General features: G+C 43.1%; 1 protein-coding gene across 4 annotated transcripts in view; it reads left to right on the top strand.

Moving 5' to 3' along the window:
• The first annotated feature begins 752 nt into the window (after positions 1-752).
• The window catches only part of LOC115200361 (erlin-2), a 36,852-nt gene continuing 15,006 nt past the window's right edge, over positions 753-22,598 (top strand). The window contains exons 1-8 of one of the 4 annotated variants that reach the window (XM_029763371.1): positions 762-845; positions 2,799-2,852; positions 3,009-3,116; positions 3,467-3,548; positions 3,918-3,964; positions 4,096-4,157; positions 20,429-20,554; positions 21,205-21,278. In XM_029763371.1, coding sequence (XP_029619231.1) covers positions 3,010-3,116; positions 3,467-3,548; positions 3,918-3,964; positions 4,096-4,157; positions 20,429-20,554; positions 21,205-21,278 — 498 coding nt within the window. In that variant the 5' untranslated portion in view covers positions 762-845; positions 2,799-2,852; position 3,009. The other 3 variants (XM_029763372.1, XM_029763370.1, XM_029763369.1) reach the window with 3 other exon arrangements.

Below are 22,598 nucleotides of genomic sequence, written 5' to 3'. Positions count from 1 at the left end.
TAGGACCTCCCACCCTCACCTACCGTCAACCAATCATGCCAATGCATAGCGATTTTGAGCTTTCCGCATTGTTACAACATTTGAGAGGCGCACGGCGATGCAGTACAGAGCTCAATTTGGCCCCTGCTTGCCTCCAGAGGCTCCGCAATTGCATCACACCATCCATACGGAGCCTACAAGCACATTTTTGGATCAAGCATAAATTGGCTTTTACCCACACAAGGCCTTCAGATACAAAGCTCTCATCGGCGCACCGCTTCTCCTTCTCCTCCTCATTCTTCTTCTTCTTCTTTGGTATTATGGCGGTCCGCAAACAAACAAACAAATGTTATAGGTTATAGGTACATGCCACCAGCTATTGTATTGCCCTACCAACCAACCCTGCACCCATTAAAACCTCACCACTCTCATATATGCACAGGACTAAGGGGTGCTTTTATACAATAACATGTTCCCCAGTAATTATGAACCCCTGTGTTCCTATCATGTTACAATAATATAAAAGGAACTCTGTTCGCTAGTCTAGTCACTCAAGTATCACTTAAGCCAAGGGGTAGCAATTTACGTATCAGTACTCCTATGTAAATGGATAATGTCAGTGTCAAAATTAATATAAATATAATTCTGCTAGATATATGATGGCGCTTTTCACAGAATCAACTTCAAAACAGAATAATTAGCTTTTTATGATACTCGTTGTCCCCCTCTGTTGGTCTTGTGGGATATTTCCATGTTGAAGAACGTCCAACTGATGACGTGTGACGCAAAATGCGGAAGTGAGCCTGGTAGCAGGTGTTTGCGTATTTTTGTCGGTGGAGGAGGCACCTCGAGTGATAATACTACAGGTAATAGTACGGATTTCTAGAACACTTTTGTCAGTGGGGTTTAACGTACCTATCAAGTATCTACAATGACAACAATGTGAGTGAAATATTGTGTCAGTGGATGTGACCGTCCCCGTGTTTGAAATCGAGCGTAACCTAGGTTAACGTTAGCTAGCTAGGTAGCTAAAGTAGCTAGAATAGCTTGCTAAAAAGCCAAACGGTTGCTTGTTACGTAGTTGGCTTATTTAGTCTTGTCTTGCTGGAGAGGGATGTATGAGCACGTCCAAGACTGGCGATTCATGGTTTGCTGTTAGTATTGTCAACTCAAAGTGAATCAACTTCTCCATGTTAGAAAGTGGAACCAAAGATACTGACCCTACACGTGCAAGATAAAGGTTCACGACCTGGTATCAGTCAATGCTTGACTTGAGGTTTGTTTAACGGTCTTATTTGGAGGTATTGTATAGCTGACTACACACTAAGTTATTAAGTTTGGGCTGGCTGCAGTTGTTAGGATTGTTATGAGGTAAGGCAGCTGGGAGAAGTTTTATATCACGCCCTGTCTTGGCCAATCCTCTTATAACGCTACAAGGTCAGTCCTTGTCGATGTCTCAGCTAAGCTTCTTCTTCCTGACAGAGGAGTTTAGCCTGACAACAATATACCTGCCCTGTGACTGGATATCACATATGTTGTTAATACCTGTGATTGATTCCAGCCTAATGTTTAAATGGCTATAGCCTATTCCAAATTCACTGAACAAAAATATAAACGCAACATGCAACAATTTCAGAGAGTTACAGTTCATCTAAGGAAATCAGTCAATTTAAATAAATTCATTAGTCCCTAATCTATGGATTTCACATGACTGGGAATACAGATATGCATCTGTTGGTCACAGATACCTTTAAAAAAAAGTAGGGGCGTGGATCAGAAAACCAGTCAATATCTTGTGTGACCATTTGCCTCATGCAGCGTGACACATCGCAGCATTTGCCTCATGCAGCGAGACAGATCTCCTTCGCAAAGAGTTGATCGGGCTGTTGATTGTGGCCTGTTGTCCCACTCCTCTTTAATGGCGAAGTTCCTAGATATTGGCAGGAAGTGGAACACGCTGTCATACACATCAATCTAGAGTATCGTCAACATGATCAATGGGTGACATTTCTGGTGAGTATGGCCATGAACTGGGACATTTTCAGCTTCCAGGAATTGTGGAAGCTGAAAATTATCATGCTGAAACATGAGGTGATAGCGGTGGATGAATGGCACGACAATGGGCCTCAGGATCTCGTCACAGTATCTCTGTGCATTCAAATTGCCATCAATAAAATGCATTTGTGTTCGTTGTCTTTAACTTATGTCTGCCCATACCATAATCCAACCGGCACCATGGGGCACTCTGTTCACAATGTTGACCTTAGCAAACCACTTGCTCACATGATGTCATACATAATGCCTGCTATTTGCCCAGTAGAGTTGAAACTGGGATTTACAACGCCAAACTGCAGTCAGGTCAAGACACTGGTGAGGATGTCCAGCACGCAGATGAGCTACCCTGAGACAGTTTGACAGTTTGTGCAGAAATTCTTTGGTTATGCAAACACACCGTTTCATCAGCTGTCCAAGTGGCTGGTCTCAGATGTTACTGCAGGTGAAGAAGCCGGATGTGGAGGTCGTGGGCTGGCGTGAGACATCTTTGGCATTGTGTTGTGTGACAAAACTGCACATTTTAGGGTGACCTTTTATTGTCCACAGCACAATGTGCACCTGTGTAAGGATCATGCTGTTTGATATGTCACACCTGTCAGGTGGATGGATTATCTTGGCAAAGGAGAAATGCTCACTAACAGGTGCACAATATTTATGAGAAATAAGCTTTGTGCGTATGGAACATTTCTGGGGTCTTTTATATCACCTCATGAAATATGGGACTAACACTTTACATGTTGTGTTTACATTTTTGTTCAGTATAGAAGGCACTGGTTGATTCTATTCAACTGTTCTAGCTAATATCCAGAGCTTGCAAGGTAACTCTATTTACTACAATTTGATTGTTATGAAAGCCATATTCTAGCCTACTTGTTATATAGGCTTATAGACTTATTTCATTAATCTGTCCCCTATGTCCAACATTGTGTATGTTGATCCTTTTGAAACTCATTGCTTGTCCTTCTTCTTCCCAGGATGGCACAGTTGGGTGCCATAGCCTCAATAATCTGTGCAATTGGAGGTGCAGCTCTCTTCTCTTCTGTGCACAAGATTGAGGAGGGACACACTGGAGTTTACTACAGGTCAGTTAGATATTAGGCTAGTCATTGTTTTGTCTACTGTGAGGCTTACTGTGTATTAATGCATTTTGGTTTCTGGAGACATGCATCAGTTCACCTTGCGGTGCACTGCACACATACTTCATACCAGCGCTAAACTCAGATTATATCTGTAGTGTGATATAGAAAGAGGGCTAAGATTATTTTGTGTTGAACTTCAGAACAGTCCAGCAAATTCTCCAGTCTCATCTCACATTTACAACTAACATTTGCAATTGTGCTTGCACACTACATCAGAACCATTTTGATTGACATTTGGCTCTGATGTGATTCTTGTCATTTCCTTGTGATGTGATCATGTGTGTGTTCCACAGAGGAGGAGCTCTCCTGACCACCACCAGTAGCCCTGGCTTCCACCTCATGATGCCTTTCATCACTAATTTCAAGTCTGTGCAGGTGATACAGACAGACCGTTCTCAGGAACAGGCCCTCGGCATGACTGGGAGTGAGGGGTTTAGGTTCAAATGTAGTTGAACAAAGACTGAGGCTGGATTTTAATGTTTAGGCTGCAGTGTCTTTGTGAGTTTGTTTACAAACATCGCCCCAAGCCCACACACTTTTTCTGGAAAGTGACAGTATACTTGTGAGGGGAGTTTACATGTAGGTTTTTATACAGTGCCCAACAACCAGTCTGTGAAGTTATTTGACCTTGGAAAAAGGAACTACTGTGTAAATACTACAATGCAGGTTTTATTCAAATTGAGCCCTGCGGAAGTAATGGATTTTTGAGTGTTGAAAGCCTTCTTTTTATTTCTGTCTTTGTAGACCACTCTACAGACAGATGAAGTGAAGAATGTACCATGTGGAACAGGGTAGGGTTGTCTGTCATCTCTTCCCAAAATAAACTTTATGGATGCAAAAACAAATACCAGCTACTTTTATCTCCATTCTTGAGGATTTATTGCATGTATGCGTTGTTACATTCTGTTTTTATTTATTTCAGTGGTGGAGTGATGATTTACTTTGACCGGATAGAAGTGGTGAACTACCTCGTACCCTCAGCAGGTAAAGTCATTTGCCAATAAATCAAAAGGTGGAGTAGATAAAACATTTAAATAGAACACTTATTGTAGTTTGATTTTAATTTTACTATGTGCTCAAGTTTAATTTCTCTCAACACAACTCAAAACTGATCTTATTTTTTATTTGTATTTTTTATTTAGCCTTTATTTAACTAGGCAAGTCAGTTAAGAACAAATTCTTATTTACAATGACGACCTACACCGGCCAAACCTGGACGAATCTGGGCCAATTGTACGCTGCCCTATGGGACTCCCAATCCCAGCCGGTTGTGATACAGCTTGGATTCGATCCAGGGTGTCTGTAGTGACGCCTGTTGCACTGAGGTGCAGTGCCTTAGATCGCTGCGCCACTCGGGAGCCCATTGGGATCTTACTTGTGACATAGCATGTCTAATTTTCAAATCCCTCCTTAGTATATAGGCTGTAATATTTCAGAACATTGTAACCCATGTATTGTAACAGTGCATTGTCCACTGCATCATTTCAAAGGGTGGCTCATTTTCCAACTTATGTATTGTATTCAGTCTTAAAGGCCCTGTGCAGTAAACTTGATTTTCCTCGGTTTCATATATATTTCCACACTGAGGTTGGAATAATACTGTAAAATTATGGTCATGCTCTTTTAGTGTCAGAGCTGTTTGAAAAGACCGCCTGAAATTTCTGCCTGTTTTGGTGTTAGTTTGGTACATTAGGTGGTACATTTGTTAATAGACTACTAAGCAAGAAAGTTTCAAATAGCGATGTGACAAAAAAAATTGGCGTTCAAAAAATTTTTTGGGTCGGTTTTTGTTAAAACGATAATAATAAAAATGAATCAAGTTTCACATGAATTCACAATGCAGCTGAGCTGTCAACAACGTTTTGGGTCTCCCGGTGCATCCATGTAACGTCAACGCAGGGAGTCAGGAAGCAGGTGCAGTTAGTGACTTTTTAATATTAACGAACATAGAATGATACAAAACGAGAGACGTCTGACAAGGAAACATAAACAATACTGCCTGATAGCAAAATTAAGTGTGACTGATGATGAGACGCAGGTGTGCGTAAAGATGGGTTGCCCGGAACCGGTGGTTAGTAGACATCAAGCGCCGGAGAGGGGGAACGTCAACTCCCTCTCCAGCGCTCGCTGTTGCCGGTCTACTTACCACCAGTCCTGGCAGTTCCTCTGGACCGTACCCTTCCCAGTCCACCAGGTAATGGAGCCGACCCCCACGGCGTCGAGAGTCCTTGAGGGACCTGATGGCATAGACGGGGCTCCCCTCAATGTCCAAGGGAGGCCAAGGGGTGCTGTGGGGGATGGCATCAGCCAGGGGACCAGGAACCACCGGCCTGAGGAGGGAAAGATGAAAAGATGGTGAGATCCGGTAGTTAGATGGGAGTAGTAATCTTTAAGTTACCTTGTTGACCCTTCCGAGAACCTTGAACAGCCCCAGAAACTGGGGACTCCACTTCTTACAGGGCAGGCAGAGCGGGAGGTTCCTGGTGGAGAGCCAGACGTGATCACCAGGATGGAACACGGGGGGCCTCACTGCGGTGGCGATCCACTTCTCCATGAAGGCCTTCATTCACATGATGTGAATTGGGGTCCATGATCGGAGGGTGACGAAATCCTCCGGAAGGCCATAGTGCCGGAAGACCTCCTGGACCAGTGCCTCAGCGACCTGAAGAGCAATAGGGAGACCAGAGAGAGGGATAAAATGGCATGATTTTGAGAATCTGTACACAACCACCAAAATGGTAGTGAAACCATCAGAGGGGAGATCAGTGACAAAATCAATGGACAGATGAGACCAGGGATGCTGAGGCACAGTAGGGGGAAGGAGTTTTCCTGCTGGAGTGTGTCGGGAAGATTGAGTACATACTGAACATGAGTTGACATAATGTGCAACGTCCTGTGCCAAAGTGAGCCACCAGTATTTCTCAGAAAGGGATTGAGTGGTGCGGGTGGTACCTGGGTGTCCAGCGGCGAGGGATGTGTGCCCAGGTCAGCAACCGATCGCTGACCCCCGTGGGGAAGTAGATGCGCTCCGGAGGGCAGGTGGCAGGAGCGGGTTCCCTCTCCAGAGCCTGGCGGATGTCCACATCTACGTCCCAAAACGTGGGTCCAACGATACGGGAGGACCGATTGATGGGCTGGTGGACACTCACAGGGCCCTCCACAGAAGTGGAACCACAGGGTGCAGGAAAGCAGGTCCTCTGACATCTTGGTCCCCATGCGGTAATCCTCCTTTCTGACCAGGAGATGGTGGGATTATAGAGTTGGAGCCACAGGAGGCCAAGGATGACTTTGTGCACAGGTGCGGAGGTGATGAGGAAGGAAAGGCTTTCCTGGTGCTTGGTTCCCACAGTGGGGGTGAGTGGAGCTGTGACGTGCGTAATAGTGCTGGATCCCAATGGTTGCATTTCCAACGCTTGGACCGGAAACGGAGAGATGAGCGGGTATGAGGTGATGTGCAGGGAGGAGGCAAGGGCCTGGTCAATAAAATTCTCTGTGGCACCGGAATCCACTAGAGCTGTAGAAACAATAGATGAGAGATAGCCAGCTAGTGAAATGGATACTGAAAAAGGTTTGGTGGAAAGTGATGATGGTGGAGTACTCACGCCTAACCCACGATGAGTGTGTCCAAGGTTAGATTGTCGGCACACCAACTCCATCTGGACCTCTTCGCGCAATCCGTTTCTGAATAGGGTGAGGAGCCATGGATGCTGCCACTGTCCGAAAGATAAGTGCCTACTCTGCCGTGGTCTGGCCATCCTGCCGTAGTTGGAGTAGATGCTCACCCCTCTCTCTACCCTCCGGTGGATGGTCGAAGACCCCCCTGAACAGCCATGAACCCCTCATAGGAACCCAGCTCCTCCTCTCCTCTCTCCCAGAAGGCCGTAGCCCACTCCAATGCCTGTTTGGTCAGCAGGGAAAGAACCATGGCAACCTTGGACCTCTCCGTGGTGGGGGTTCCCATCTGATGAGTGAAATAGAGGGAGCACTGGAGCAGGAAGCCACAGCATTTGGAAGGAGTCCCGTCATATTTGTCCGGGAGGGACAAACGGACATCAATGACCTGGGCGGACGGTTGGATGGGCTGGGGTGTTGTCTCACTGGGTTGACTTGTGGTAGAGAATTCTCTGCTTGTTAGAGGTGATGCCCCTCAGGAAATGTCGAGACGTTGAAGAATGCGGAGGACCTCATCCATAGCCGTCCCCAGATGTGCCAACTGGTCGTGGTGTTGGCCAAGTAGGTGTCCCTGTTCGTTGACCATCCGGGACAAGTCCTGATTAACTGCTGCTTCCATTCGGTGAGGCAGTATTCGGTAACGTCGACACGGAGTCAGCAAACAGGAGCAGTTAGTGAATTTAATGTTAACGAACATAGAACGATACAAGAGAAATGTTTGTCAAGGAAACATAACTGATGAGAGAGGGGGGGAGCGAGAGAACCGTGCACTAGGCCTATCTATCGGCAATCGAAACTGGCGTAAATGCAGATAGCTTCTATTTTTGTGTCCGTTTTACCATTTTAATTGAAAACAATCACAGTAAGGTCCTTAATTGTTACCAGAAATGATTTGATTTTGAGATAAAACTGTCTTCATTGGACCTTTTAACTGTTTTAGTAAAATAAAACAACTCTTTAGTGAATCACTTTTTCTGTTAGTGAAATAGGGCTGTGCCGTATACCATATTTTACTATATACCGGTATTGATGCACGGACCGGTTTGGGTTTTTACTTTACCTTCTATAACCCAAAATCCATAAACAAGGGCACCCTCATAGATATCCTAACTAACTCGCCCTCCAAATACACCTCTGCTGTTTTCAACCAAGATCTCAGCGATCACTGCCTCATTGCCTGCATCCGTAATGGGCATGCGGTCAAACAACCACCCCTCATCACTGTCAAACGCTCCCTAAAACACTTCTGCGAACAGGCCTTTCTAATTGACATGGCCGGGGTATCCTGGAATGACATTGACCTCATCCCGTCATTAGAGGATGCCTGGTTATTCTTTAAAAGTGCCTTCCTCACCATGTTAAATAAGCATACTCCATTCAAAAAATGTAGAACGAGGAATAGATATAGCCCTTGGTTCACTCCAGACCTGTCTGCCCTTGACCAGCACAAAAATATCCTGTGGCGTTCTGCATTAGCATTGAATAGCCCCCGTGATATGCAACTTTTTAGGGAAGTTAGGAAAGCTAAGGCTAGCTTTTTCAAACAGAAATTTGCATCCTGTAGAACAAACTCAAAAAGGTTCTGGGACACTGTAAAGTCTGTGGAGGTTAAGATCACCTCCTCCCAGCTGCCCACTGCACTGAGGCTAGGAAGCAATGTCTCTACCGATAAATCCACCATAATTGAGAATTTTAAGAAGCATTTTTCTACGGCTGGCCATGCTTTCCACCTGGCTACCCCTACCCCGGTCAACAGCCATGCACTCCCCACAGCAACTCGCCCAAACCTCCCCCACTTCTCCTTCACCCAAATCCAGATAGCGGATGTTCTGAAAGAGCTGCAAAATCTGGACCCCTACAAATCAGCCGGGCTAGACAATCTGGACCCTCTCTTTTAGAGGTCGACCGATTATGATTTTTCAACGCCAGTACCGATTGGAGGACCAAAAAAGGCAATACCGACTAATACACCAACTTTTTTAGTTATTTTTTTTATTAATTTGTAATAATGACAATTACAATACTGAATGAACACTTATTTTAACTTAATATAATACACCAATAAAATCAATTTAGCCTCAAATAAATAATGAAACATGTTCAATTTGGTTTAAATAATGCAAAACAAAGTGTTGGAGAAGAAAGTAGAAGTGCAATATGTGCCATGTAAGAAAGCTAACGTTTAAGTGCCTTGCTCAGAACATGGGAACATATGAAAGCTGGTGGTTCCTTTTACATGAGTCTTCAATATTCCCAGCTAAGTTTTAGGTTGTAGTTATTATAGGAATTGTAAGACTATTTCTCTCTATACGATTTGTATTTCATATACCTTCTCTGCTCAGCCACCCACGCTCAAGGTCCTAAACGATATCATAACCGCCATCGATAAGAGACATTACTGTGCAGGCGTATTCATCGACCTGGCTAAGGCTTTCGACTCTGTCAATCACAACATTCTAATTGGCAGACTCAACAGCCTTGGTTTCTCAAATGATTGCCTCGCTTGGTTCACCAACTACTTCTCCGATAGAGTTCAGTGTGTCAAATTGGAAGGCCTGTTGTCTGGACCTCTGGCAGTCTCTATGGGGGTGCCACAGGGTTCAATTGGAGGGCCGACTCCTCTGTATACATCAATGATGTTGCTCTTGCTGCTGGTGATTCTTTGATCCACCTCTACGCTGACGACACCATTCTGTATACCTCTGGCCCTTCGTTGGACACTATGTTAACTAACCTCCAGATGAGCATCAGTGCCATACAACTCTCCTTCTGTGGCTTCCAACTGCTCTTAATAAATGCAAGTAAAACTAAATGCATGCTCTTCAACTGTTCGCTGCCCGCACCTGCCCGCCCGCCCGTCCAGCATCACTACTCTGGACGGTTCTGACTTAGAATATGTGGACAACTAAATACCTAGGTGTCTGGTTAGACTGTAAGCTCTCCTTCCAGACTCACATTAAACATCTCCAATCCAAAATTAAATCTGGAATCGGCTTCCTATTTCGCAACAAAGCATCCTTCACTCATGCTGCCAAACATACCCTCGTAAAACTAACCATCCTACTGATCCTCGACTTCGGCGACGTCATTTACAAAATAGCCTCCAACACTCTACTCAACAAATTGGATGCAGTCTATCACAGTGCCATCCGTTTTGTCACCAAAGCCCCATATACTACCCACCACTGCAACCTGTATGATCTCGTTGGCTGTCCCTCGCTTCATACTCGTCGCCAAACCCACTGGCTCCAGGTCATCTACATGTCTCTGCTAGGTAAAGCCCCGCCTTATCTCAGCTCACTGGTCACCATCGCAGCACCCACCCGTAGCACGCGCTCCAGCAGGTATATCTCACTGGTCACCCACAAAGCCAATTCTTCCTTTGGCCGCCTCTCCTTCCAGTTCTCTGCTGCCAATGACTGGAACGAACTGCAAAAATCTCTGAAGCTGGAGACTCTTACTTCCCTCACTAGCTTTAAGCACCAGCTGTCAGAGCAGCTCACAGATCACTGCACCTGTACATAGCCCATCTGTAAACAGCCCATCTATCTATCTACCTCATCCCCATACTGTATTTATTTATTTATCTTGCTCCTTTGCACCCCAGTATCTCAACTTGCACATTCATCTTCTGCACATCCTACCATTCCAGTGTTTAATTGCTATATTGTAATTACTTTGCCACCATGGCCTATTTATTGCCTTGCCTCTCTTATCCTACCTCATTTGCACATGCTGTATATAGATTTTTCTACTGTATTATTGATTGTATGTTTGTTTATTCCATGTGTAACTCTGTGGTTGTATGTGTCGAACTGCTTTGCTTTACCTTGGCCAGGTCGCAGTTGCAAATGAGAACTTGTTCTCAACTAGCCTACCTGGTTAAATAAGGGTGAGAGAGAAAATAATAACGGTATTTGAATGTTTGGTTTGTTAAATGTGATACGCTGTGTGTAAAGTCCATTCCTATAGTTTACTCCGCTACTTGAGTCATCCCTCTCCGCGCCGCCTTCCACAGATGTAGTCCCACCCGGTCACTCGAGTACATTTATTGTTGCTTGACCACGAGACACTTTTGTTCAGTCTGCATGGTCAATGCAGCACATGCAACAATGTTGATGACAGCAATGTTGTTTCCAATTTGATCTTAATATAAATCTACAATCGTTCTATAATTACAATATTAGTTTGTTTCTTACATCTGCAAACAGCTAGTTTGTATTTTCTTAGCAAGTTAAGCTAAATCGTGTTAGCCACAAATGCTAATCGCTAGTTAGCTGGCAAGCTAAGTACTGAGTCAGTTTGTGCAACAGTATCTTCTAAATGAAAGAGGAGTAGGCGAAGCATGAATTGTTGGCTACATGAATAAAGATGTAATGTAGTCAAAGAATATAGGGTCCCCTAGGAAACACGGAACATCACTTTTGTTCCAACCCTGTCACAATAACTCGGCCATGGCATTTTTATTCATTGTCATGTCAAACAACACTGTATTCATAGTGCCCACAATTATTTATATTCTAACTATAGAATTATAATGAACATTCTATTTTCATGATTCCAAAAGTTCACCCAAGTGTTTATCTAAATCGCAATTGCAACATTTGGCCTAGTATTTTTGCCCATATTGTGGCAGTGTGGAAATTATCTCAAAATGAGTGCAGGAAATTATTTTAGGTTGAATTGAACAGTATAAAACAATCAGAATGGAGAAAGACACGTTGAAATAATTTTGAATATAAATGAAGCAAAAAAGAGACGTCCTTTCACTGTCACTGTATTTATTTTCAGCAAACTTAACATATGTAAATATTTGTATGAACATAACAAGATTCAACAACTGAGATATAAACTGAACAAGTTCCACAGATATGTGACTAACAGAAATTGAATAATGTGTCCCTGAACAAAGGGGGGTCAAAATCAAAAGTAACAATAAGTATCTGGTGTGGCCACCAGCTGCATTAAGTACTGCAGTGCATCTCCTCCTCATGGACTGCACCAGATTTGCCAGTTCTTGCTGTGAGATGTTACCCCACTCTTCCACCAAGGCACCTGCAAGTTCCCGGACATTTCTGGGGGGAATGGCCCTAGCCCTCACCCTCCGATCCAACAGGTCCCAGACGTGCTCAATGGGATTGAGATCCGGGCTCTTTGCTGGCCATGGCAGAACACTGACATCCCTGTCTTGCAGGAAATCACACACAGAACAAGCAGTATGGCTGGTGGCATTGTCATGCAGGAGGGTCATGTCAGGATGAGCCTGCAGGAAGGGTACCACATGAGGGAGGAGGATGTCTTCCCTGTAACGCACAGCGTTGAGATTGCCTGCAATGACAACAAGCTCAGTCCGATGATGCTGTGACGCACCACCCCAGACCATGACGGACCCTCCACCTCCAAATCGATCCCGCTCCAGAGTATAGGCCTCGGTGTAACGCTCATTCCTTCGACGATAAACGTGAATCCGACCATCACCCCTGGTGAGACAAAACCGCGACTCGTCAGTGAAGAACACTTTTTGCCAGTACTGTCTGGTCCAGTGACAGTGGGTTTGTGCCCATAGGCGACGTTGTTGCCAGTGATGTTTGGTGAGGACCTGCCTTACAACAGGCCTACAAGCCCTCAGTCCAGCCTCTCTCAGCCTATTGCGGACAGTCTGAGCACTGATGGAGGGATTGTGCATTCCTGGTGTAACTCGGGCTGTTGTTGTTGCCATCCTGTACCTGTCCTGCAGGTGTGATGTTCAGATGTACCGATCCTGGGCAGCTGTTGTTACACGTGGTCTACCACTACGAGGACTATCAGCTGTCCGTCCTGTTTCCCTGTAGCGCTGTCTTAGCGTATCACAGTACGGACATTGCAATTTATTGCCCTGGCCACATCTGCATTCCTCATGCCTCCTTGCAGCATGCCCAAGGCATGTTCATGCTGATGAGCAGGGACGACCCTGGGCATCTTTCTTTTGGTGCTTTTCAGAGTCAGTAGAAAGGCCTCTTTAGTGTCCTCAGTTGAAATGAAAATGCACTATGGATGTGACAAATGGACAATTTTTCTTACCATTTTAACAGACATTTTCTTCCATTAAAAAGAAATGAAAAATTCACAAAATTCCACGTGAATTGACAATGCATCTGCGCCGCTGCCAGAAACGGTTTGGGTCTCATGGTGCGTCCCTTTCAGATGGTTAAGCATTGCACCTATACTACCATTACTGTACCTCAATTCCACCTCGCAAAGTTTGCATTTAACTTAGTGTTGCCATACAGGACTTCGCTGCTGTCGTTTGCCTTTCTCTGCCATTTTTCCACAGTTAACGACGATGAAGTAGGAATCGTTTAATAAGATTCAGTATTTTTACAGTGCAAGAAACTAGTTAGCGAGGGAGAGAGAGGGAGTGGAGCGGCACAGTATAGGCAGGTTGGCCACCGGGCAGGCAATCAGAACTGTACACTAGGTTGATCTATCGGCAATCAAAAGCTGTATCTAGGCAATTTCTTGGCTTGCAATGTCTTGCAACCCCATAATGACAAAGCAAAAACATGCATGAGAACATTTAGCAAATTTATCACATTTTCATAAGTATTCAGACCCTTTACTGAGTACTTTGTTGAAGCACCTTTGGCAACGATTACAGCCTCAAGTCTTCTTGAGTATGATGCTACAAGCTTGGCACACCTGTATTTGTGGAGTTTCTCCCGTTCTTCTCTGCAGATCCTCTCAAGCGCTGTAAGGTTGGATGGGGAGCATTGCTGCACAGCTATTTTCAGGTCTCCAGAGATGTTCGATCGGGTTCAAGTCCGGGCTCTGGCTGGGCCACTCAAGGACATTCAGAGACTTGTCCCGAACCCACTCCTGCATTGTCTTGGCTGTGTACTTAAGGTCGTTGTCCTGTTGTAAGGTGAACCTTCGCCCCCCAGTCTGAGGTTCTGAGTGCTCTGGAGCAGGTTTTCATCAAGGATCTCTCTGTACTTTGCTCTGTTCAACTTTCCCTCGATCCTGACTAGTCTCCCAGTCCTTGCTGCTGAAAAACATCCCACAGTATGATGCTGCCACCACCATACTTCACCGTAGGGATGGTGCCAGGTTTCCTCCAGACGTGACACTTGGCATTCAGGCCAAAGAGTTCATTCATGGTTTCATAAGACCAGAGAATCTTGTTTCTCATGGTCAGAGAGTCCTTTAGGTGCCTTTTGACAAACTCCAAGTGGGCTGTCATGTGCCTTTTACTGAGGAGTGGCTTCCGTCTGGCACTCTACCATAAAGGCCTGATTGGTGGAGTGCTGCAGAGATGATTGTCCTTTTGGAAGGTTCTCCCATCTCCACAGAGGAACTCTGGAGCTCTGTCAGAGTGACCATTGGGTTTTTGGTCACCTCCCTGACCAAGGCCCTTCTCCCCAGTTTGCTCAGTTTGTCCGGGCGGCCAGCTCTAGGAATAGTTTTGGTGGTTCCAAACTTCTTCCACTGTGTTCCTGGGGACCTTCAATGCTGCAGAAATGTTTTTGTACCCAAACCCAGATCTGTACTTCGACACAATCCTCTCTCGGAGCTCTACTGACAATTCCTCATGGCTTGGTTTTTGCTCTGACATGCACTGTCAACTGTGGGACCTTTATATAGACAGATGTGGGCCTTTCCAAATCATGTCCAATAAATTAAATGTACCACAAACATTTCAAGGATGATCAATGGAAACAGGATGCACCTGAGTCTCATAGCAAAGGTTCTGAATACTTATGTAAATAAGGTATTTCAGTTTTTTATTTTTAATACATTTGCAAACATTTCTAAACCTTTTTTTGCTTCGTCATTATGGGGTATTGTGTGTAGATTGATTTGATTTTGAATTTGTTTTATAGAATCCATATTAGAATAAGGCTGTAATGAAATAAAATGTGGAAAAAATCAAGGGGTCTGAATACTTTCCAAATGCACTTGGACTCATTGTACATTTTGTATAGACTCTTACATAAGCCGTAGGCAATGGGGACTGCAGAAGGTTTGCGAATTCTCTGCATACTGTTTTCTGTGGTTCAGAAAGGAGAGTAAAGAACACCTGACATTAATTCACAGAACTAGACACCTGTATTCAGTTGATGTGAGTTTTGCTGAGCAACTATCTCATTTACCCCTGTTACAGCCGGTATGTACTTCCAAAAGGACCTCTAATGTATGGAGGTGCCGAATAGGAATTTTGAGTCTCATAGCAAAGGGTCTGAAAACTTATGTAAATAAGTTTTTGCAAAATGTCTAAACCTGTTTTAGCTCTGTCATTATGGGGTGTTGTGTGTAGATTGATGAGGGGGAAAAAATAATTTCATCTATTTTGGAATAAGGCTGTAACGTTGTAAAAGGGAAGGGGTCTTAATACTTTCCGAATGCACTGTATATACATCAGCGTGATCAGATACCAGTATGCTCCCGATTATACATGAGAGGGTGGAGGAGAGGAAAGTGCTAGAAATTAGGAAATAGTCAGTCTTAGAATAAATATTATGTGGGGAGGAGTAAAGTGTATAGTCTCTTGTTGTTGGATTGAACATTCTCTACACGTCAACCAAACCTAGAGTCTTAGAGAGCCTATCTAATACCCCGACTGACCTACATGGATGTGAAAGCGATGGGCTACTGCGGTCCAGAATGGGATCAAGAACCTGATTTTAAAGTCTCCGCCGATTAGAATGGGAAAGTCACTCGTCCCAGCCAGTCTGCATTCTAGGTCCCCCCCAAAAAGATGGATCATCTATATGGGGACATGTATACTCAGTTTATTAGGTACACCCATCTAGTACCGGGTTGGACCCACCAGCCTGAATTCTTTGGGACATGGAAACGTTGCTGAATTGGTATCAAGAGACATAACGTGTGCCAGGAAAAGATTCCCTACACCACCGCCACCAGCCTGCATCGTTGACACCAGGCAGGATGGGGCCATGGACTCATGCTGCTTACGACGACCATCAGCGTGATGCAACGGGAACCTGTTGTCCGGTGTTGGTGATGGTGTGCCCATTGGAGCCGCTTCTTCTTGTTTTTAGCTGAGGGGTGGAACATGGTCGTCTGCTGCAATAGCCCATCCGTGACAAGGACTGACAAGTTGTGCATTCCGAGATGCCGTTGTGCACACAACTGTTGTACTGCACCATTATTTGCCTGTTTGTGGGCCCGCCTGTTAGCTTACACAATTCTTGCCATTCTCCGGCTGAATGTTTTTTGTTTGTTGCACCATTCTCGGTAAACCTTAGACACTGTTGTGCGTGACAAGCCCAGGAGGCCGGACATTTCTGAGATACTGAAACTGGCGAGCCTGGCACCGGCGACAATACAAAGCTCAAAGTTACTTAGGTCACTGGTTTTGCCCATTCAATCAAACAGTAACGGAATGCCTCTATGCCCGTTTGTCTGCTTTATACGGCAAGCCACGGCCACGTGACTCACTGTCTGTAGGAGAAAACCATTTTCGTGAAAGGGGTTGTGTACCTAATAAATATTAGCCAGAAATAAAGGATGTCCCTGAATCTCAGCATCCTTAGATACTTTAGGACATTTTAAATTGTAGATGTTCATGGACTAAAATTGCTACACCCCTGCTCTTACTAGACTCAGTAAAAGAAAAACAACATTACCCATCTAGCCTCTAGACAGATTCTTGGACTCCATCTCTGTGAGCTGCGTCTCCTGTAGAAAGAAGACGTTACATTTTTTCAGATTTAAGTGTGATTAGAACTTTATTCCTCTTAACTGACTCATTCCCTTCATGTTCAATGTTGAGAAGCTCAGCCCCTTATTCCCGTCAGAAAGCGTTACATCTACATGTACGATGCGTTAATTAAGCACAGGGAAGAAAGACTAAGTCCCACAAAAAAAGGAAATTACATGGCCATTAGTATGCAGACCAAAACTATTTGCGCTCAACTACACTAAACATACGGCCCCTGATTCGCAAACTAAAAAGCCGCTGAAATGAAGGCACCATCATATGAGCTAATATACTCTAATGCAACCATAACGTTATAGTAAGTAAAGCTTCATAATCCAACAGCAGGGGCAGAAAAAAGAAAGCTGCTGTTTTGTCCCTGTAACCTAAATTACATCAAAACAACACTATTATGATAAGTTGGGAGAGAAATAGCAAAGTATGATGAATAACAAAAATCCCCTTGATAGCTATAGAAAAGTGAACACGAAGTCCACTCTCTTCGCTACATAACCAAGTTACTTGGTTCAAGTCTGGGCTAAATACCTGTGCTACTCTCTCGTTATGTGGTAGCTGGTTACAGCCAGCCATCAGAACTTGCCAGCCAGCTACCCTAGCCGGCCATCCCTCCATCCAGTGTTTTCCTGTAGCCTGCTCACCTGAGCCCCAAACCAATGTCATGGCTAGTAGGGGTCAGCCACAGATAGTGAGTGTCGGTAAATGTCTGATGTAGTAAATCACATGGAGTTAATGAATTGTAGTGCCTTAGGGTTGTTGAACTGGCGCTGTCCTCCCCCGGTGTCGATGCGCAGTACACTCGCCCCTCCTGGAGAAGCTTCTTGCACTCCTGGAATTTCTGTTGCTGGTTCTGGACATCTCTGCTGTAGTCCAGGTAGATGCTGATGCGTTGATCTTGTGAACGTCTTTCTTTGCACTAAGCCCTCCTTATGCTGATGGCATCTTGGAAGAAGAGGAACTTTGAGATCAGGGTTCTCGGTGGTTGGCCCGTGCCATTGCGGGTCAGTGACTCCCCACAATGTTTGCAACACTGGTTGAAATGAGATGAAAGGGGTACTGGTTGATTACTTTTTTCAAATCCAATATATTTTCCACGTTGATTCCACGTCACAAAACGTTGACAAATTACGTTGAAACAGTGTTTATTCAACCACTGTTTACCCAGTGGGTTATTTACTGTAGCCACTATTACTTAATGTAGCCACACTTCTTTCTCTCCTCTCTGCAATGTATAATATCTTTCTCCTCTCTGCAATGTATAATATCTTTCTCCTCTCTGCAATGTATAATATCTTTCTCCTCTCTGCAGTGTATAATATCTTTCTCCTCTCTGCAATGTATAATATCTTTCTCCTCTCTGCAATGTATAATATCTTTCTCCTCTCTGCAATGTATAATATCTTTCTCCTCTCTGCAATGTATAATATCTTTCTCCTCTCTGCAATGTATAATATCTTTCTCCTCTCTGCAATGTATAATATCTTTCTCCTCTCTGCAATGTATAATATCTTTCTCCTCTCTGCAATGTATAATATCTTTCTCCTCTCTGCAATGTATAATATCTTTCTCCTCTCTGCAATGTATAATATCTTTCTCCTCTCTGCAATGTATAATATCTTTCTCCTCTCTGCAATGTATAATATCTTTCTCCTCTCTGCAATGTATAATATCTTTCTCCTCTCTGCAATGTATAATATCTTTCTCCTCTCTGCAATGTATAATATCTTTCTCCTCTCTGCAATGTATAATATCTTTCTCCTCTCTGCAATGTATAATATCTTTCTCCTCTCTGCAGTGTATAATATCTTTCTCCTCTCTGCAGTGTATAATATCTTTCTCCTCTCTGCAATGTATAATATCTTTCTCCTCTCTGCAGTGTATAATATCTTTCTCCTCTCTGCAATGTATATATCTTTCTCCTCTCTGCAATGTATAATATCTTTCTCCTCTCTGCAGTGTATAATATCTTTCTCCTCTCTGCAATGTATAATATCTTTCTCCTCTCTGCAGTGTATAATATCTTTCTCCTCTCTGCAATGTATAATATCTTTCTCCTCTCTGCAATGTATAATATCTTTCTCCTCTCTGCAGTGTATAATATCTTTCTCCTCTCTGCAGTGTATAATATCTTTCTCCTCTCTGCAGTGTATAATATCTTTCTCCTCTCTGCAATGTATAATATCTTTCTCCTCTCTGCAATGTATAATATCTTTCTCCTCTCTGCAATGTATAATATCTTTCTCCTCTCTGCAATGTATAATATCTTTCTCCTCTCTGCAATGTATAATATCTTTCTCCTCTCTGCAATGTATAATATCTTTCTCCTCTCTGCAATGTATAATATCTTTCTCCTCTCTGCAATGTATAATATCTTTCTCCTCTCTGCAATGTATAATATCTTTCTCCTCTCTGCAATGTATAATATCTTTCTCCTCTCTGCAATGTATAATATCTTTCTCCTCTCTGCAATGTATAATATCTTTCTCCTCTCTGCAATGTATAATATCTTTCTCCTCTCTGCAATGTATAATATCTTTCTCCTCTCTGCAGTGTATAATATCTTTCTCCTCTCTGCAATGTATAATATCTTTCTCCTCTCTGCAATGTATAATATCTTTCTCCTCTCTGCAATGTATAATATCTTTCTCCTCTCTGCAATGTATAATATCTTTCTCCTCTCTGCAATGTATAATATCTTTCTCCTCTCTGCAATGTATAATATCTTTCTCCTCTCTGCAATGTATAATATCTTTCTCCTCTCTGCAATGTATAATATCTTTCTCCTCTCTGCAATGTATAATATCTTTCTCCTCTCTGCAATGTATAATATCTTTCTCCTCTCTGCAATGTATAATATCTTTCTCCTCTCTGCAGTGTATAATATCTTTCTCCTCTCTGCAATGTATAATATCTTTCTCCTCTCTGCAATGTATAATATCTTTCTCCTCTCTGCAATGTATAATATCTTTCTCCTCTCTGCAATGTATAATATCTTTCTCCTCTCTGCAATGTATAATATCTTTCTCCTCTCTGCAATGTATAATATCTTTCTCCTCTCTGCAATGTATAATATCTTTCTCCTCTCTGCAATGTATAATATCTTTCTCCTCTCTGCAGTGTATAATATCTTTCTCCTCTCTGCAGTGTATAATATCTTTCTCCTCTCTGCAGTGTATAATATCTTTCTCCTCTCTGCAGTGTATAATATCTTTCTCCTCTCTGCAGTGTATAATATCTTTCTCCTCTCTGCAGTGTATAATATCTTTCTCCTCTCTGCAGTGTATAATATCTTTCTCCTCTCTGCAGTGTATAATATCTTTCTCCTCTCTGCAATGTATAATATCTTTCTCCTCTCTGCAATGTATAATATCTTTCTCCTCTCTGCAATGTATAATATCTTTCTCCTCTCTGCAATGTATAATATCTTTCTCCTCTCTGCAATGTATAATATCTTTCTCCTCTCTGCAATGTATAATATCTTTCTCCTCTCTGCAATGTATAATATCTTTCTCCTCTCTGCAATGTATAATATCTTTCTCCTCTCTGCAATGTATAATATCTTTCTCCTCTCTGCAATGTATAATATCTTTCTCCTCTCTGCAATGTATAATATCTTTCTCCTCTCTGCAATGTATAATATCTTTCTCCTCTCTGCAATGTATAATATCTTTCTCCTCTCTGCAATGTATAATATCTTTCTCCTCTCTGCAATGTATAATATCTTTCTCCTCTCTGCAGTGTATAATATCTTTCTCCTCTCTGCAGTGTATAATATCTTTCTCCTCTCTGCAATGTATATCTTTCTCCTCTCTGCAGTGTATAATATAATGAGGAACTTCACAGCAACTCTTTGTTCTCTCCTCTACAGTGTATGATATAGTGAAGAACTTCACAGCGGATTACGACAAGGCCCTAATATTCAATAAGGTTCACCATGAGCTCAACCAGTTCTGCAGCGTCCATTCTCTTCAGGAGGTCTACATCGGCTTGTTCGGTAAGTGTAAACAATAGGCAGTTCTAGAATATTAGTTAAATGGGTTTAAAGGGTTTTTCTCAATATGCATACTACCATGCTCCAACTGCATTCTCTGAGGACATTCTGTTGAGTACGTACTTGTGAGGACGAGATTGTGGAGAACGCATAAAACATTTAATTTGAGAAGCACTCACACTCCCCATAGTGTATTACCTCACGCTAAATCTCCCCAATGGTATCCAAGGTAGATGTAAATTCTTTGTGGGTCGCTAGCTAGCTAGCCAGTTAGCCCTATTGACTTACCCATTCACTGAACCTTCCTTCTAGCCAGGACAATGGCAATAGTGACAAAACAAGATATACACAAAGCAAACGTTTTACATTATAATTATCAGCTAGATATGTGAATCTGAATAATGTCGCTAACTAGATAGTATAACAGTCAAAAATGATCTAAAACCAATGTTATCCAAGGCAGCTGTCAATTCTTCATGGGTAGCTAGGTAACAATTCTTCCTGGCTATCTGGCTAGCTAACCATAGTAGCTAGCCAGTTAGCTCTATTATGGGCTTATGACCTACACCTGCTATAGTGGGTATCATGGTCTCCATGGTATATCCTTTAACCCTGTTCTTTCTCTCTCTGTGTGTGTGTGTGTGTCCTCCCAGACCAGATAGATGAGAACCTGAAGCTGACCTTACAAGAGGATCTGACCAGCATGGCTCCTGGACTCATCATACAGGTACTGGAACTGACTGGGAGGGAGAGACATGGGAGGCGGGAGGGAGAGACATGGGAGGCGGGAGGGAGAGACATGGGAGGCGGGAGGGAGAGACATGGGAGGCGGGAGGGAGAGACATGGGAGGCGGGAGGGAGAGACATGGGAGGCGGGAGGGAGAGACATGGGAGGCGGGAGAAACTTGTCTTAGGGAATCCTTGCATACCAGTATAAATATTGTTAATTAATCAATGTTTTTTTAAATATATTTACAGTGCCTTCAGAAAGTATTCACCACCTTGACTTTTTCCACATTTTTTTGTGTTACAAGGTGTGATTAAAATATATTTAATTGTCATTTTTTGTCAACAATCTACACAAAATACTCTATCAAAAATTCTAACATTTGTAAAATATAAATTCTTCAAGCTGTGTCAAGTTAGTTGCTGATCATTGCTTGACAGCCATTTTCAAGTCTTGCCATAAATTCTCAAGCTGATTTTAAGTCAAAATATTAACTAGGCCACTCAAGGACATTCAACATGGTCTTGGTAAGCTATGAAGTGGTACTCAGTGATGTGTTGTGTTGGATTTACCCCAAACATACCGCTTTGTGTTCCGGACATAATGTTCATTTCTTTGCCACATTTTTTGAAGGTTTACTTAAGTGCCTTATTGCAAACAGGATGCATGTTTTGGAATATTTTTATTCTGTACAGGCTTCCTTCTTTTCACTCTGTCATTTAGGTTAGTATTGTGGAGTAACTACAATGTTGTTGATCCATCCTCAGTTTTCTCCTATCACAGCCATTAAACTCTGTAACTGTTTTAAAGTCACCATTTGCCTCATTGTGAAATCCCTGAGCGGTTTCCTTCCTGTCCGGGAACTGAGTCAGGAAGGATGCCTGTATCTTTGAAGTGACTGTATTGATACACCATCCAAAGTGTAATTAATAACTTCCCCATGCTTAAAGGGATATTCAATGTCTGCTTCTTTTTTTTATTTTTTTATTACCCATCTACCAATAGATGCCCTTCTTTGCGAGGCATTGGAAAATCTCCCTGGTCTTTGTAGTTGAATTCACTGCTCGACTGAGGCTACACAACATTTTCTCTGAAATTTAGCCGTGCCAAGAACCTGATTTTGTGATGATGAATGTCAGGTGATGAGTGGGCTGCAAAAAGCTCCTGTATGGACTGTAAAGCAGTGTTTTTTTTCTGGATCAAAAAGGAGCTTAGGTGGTGGGTGTACCGGGGGGCGTGGCAGGGTCGGCCCACTGGCACAGCTTAAGTTCAGACAATTCTAGAGGCCCACATTTTGGCAGTGTAGAGAAAGGTTTACAT

This window comes from Salmo trutta, chromosome 9 (assembly GCF_901001165.1).
Source record: "Salmo trutta chromosome 9, fSalTru1.1, whole genome shotgun sequence".
Taxonomy (NCBI): Eukaryota; Metazoa; Chordata; class Actinopteri; order Salmoniformes; family Salmonidae; genus Salmo; species Salmo trutta.
This window is presented reverse-complemented; position numbering and strand designations above follow the sequence as displayed.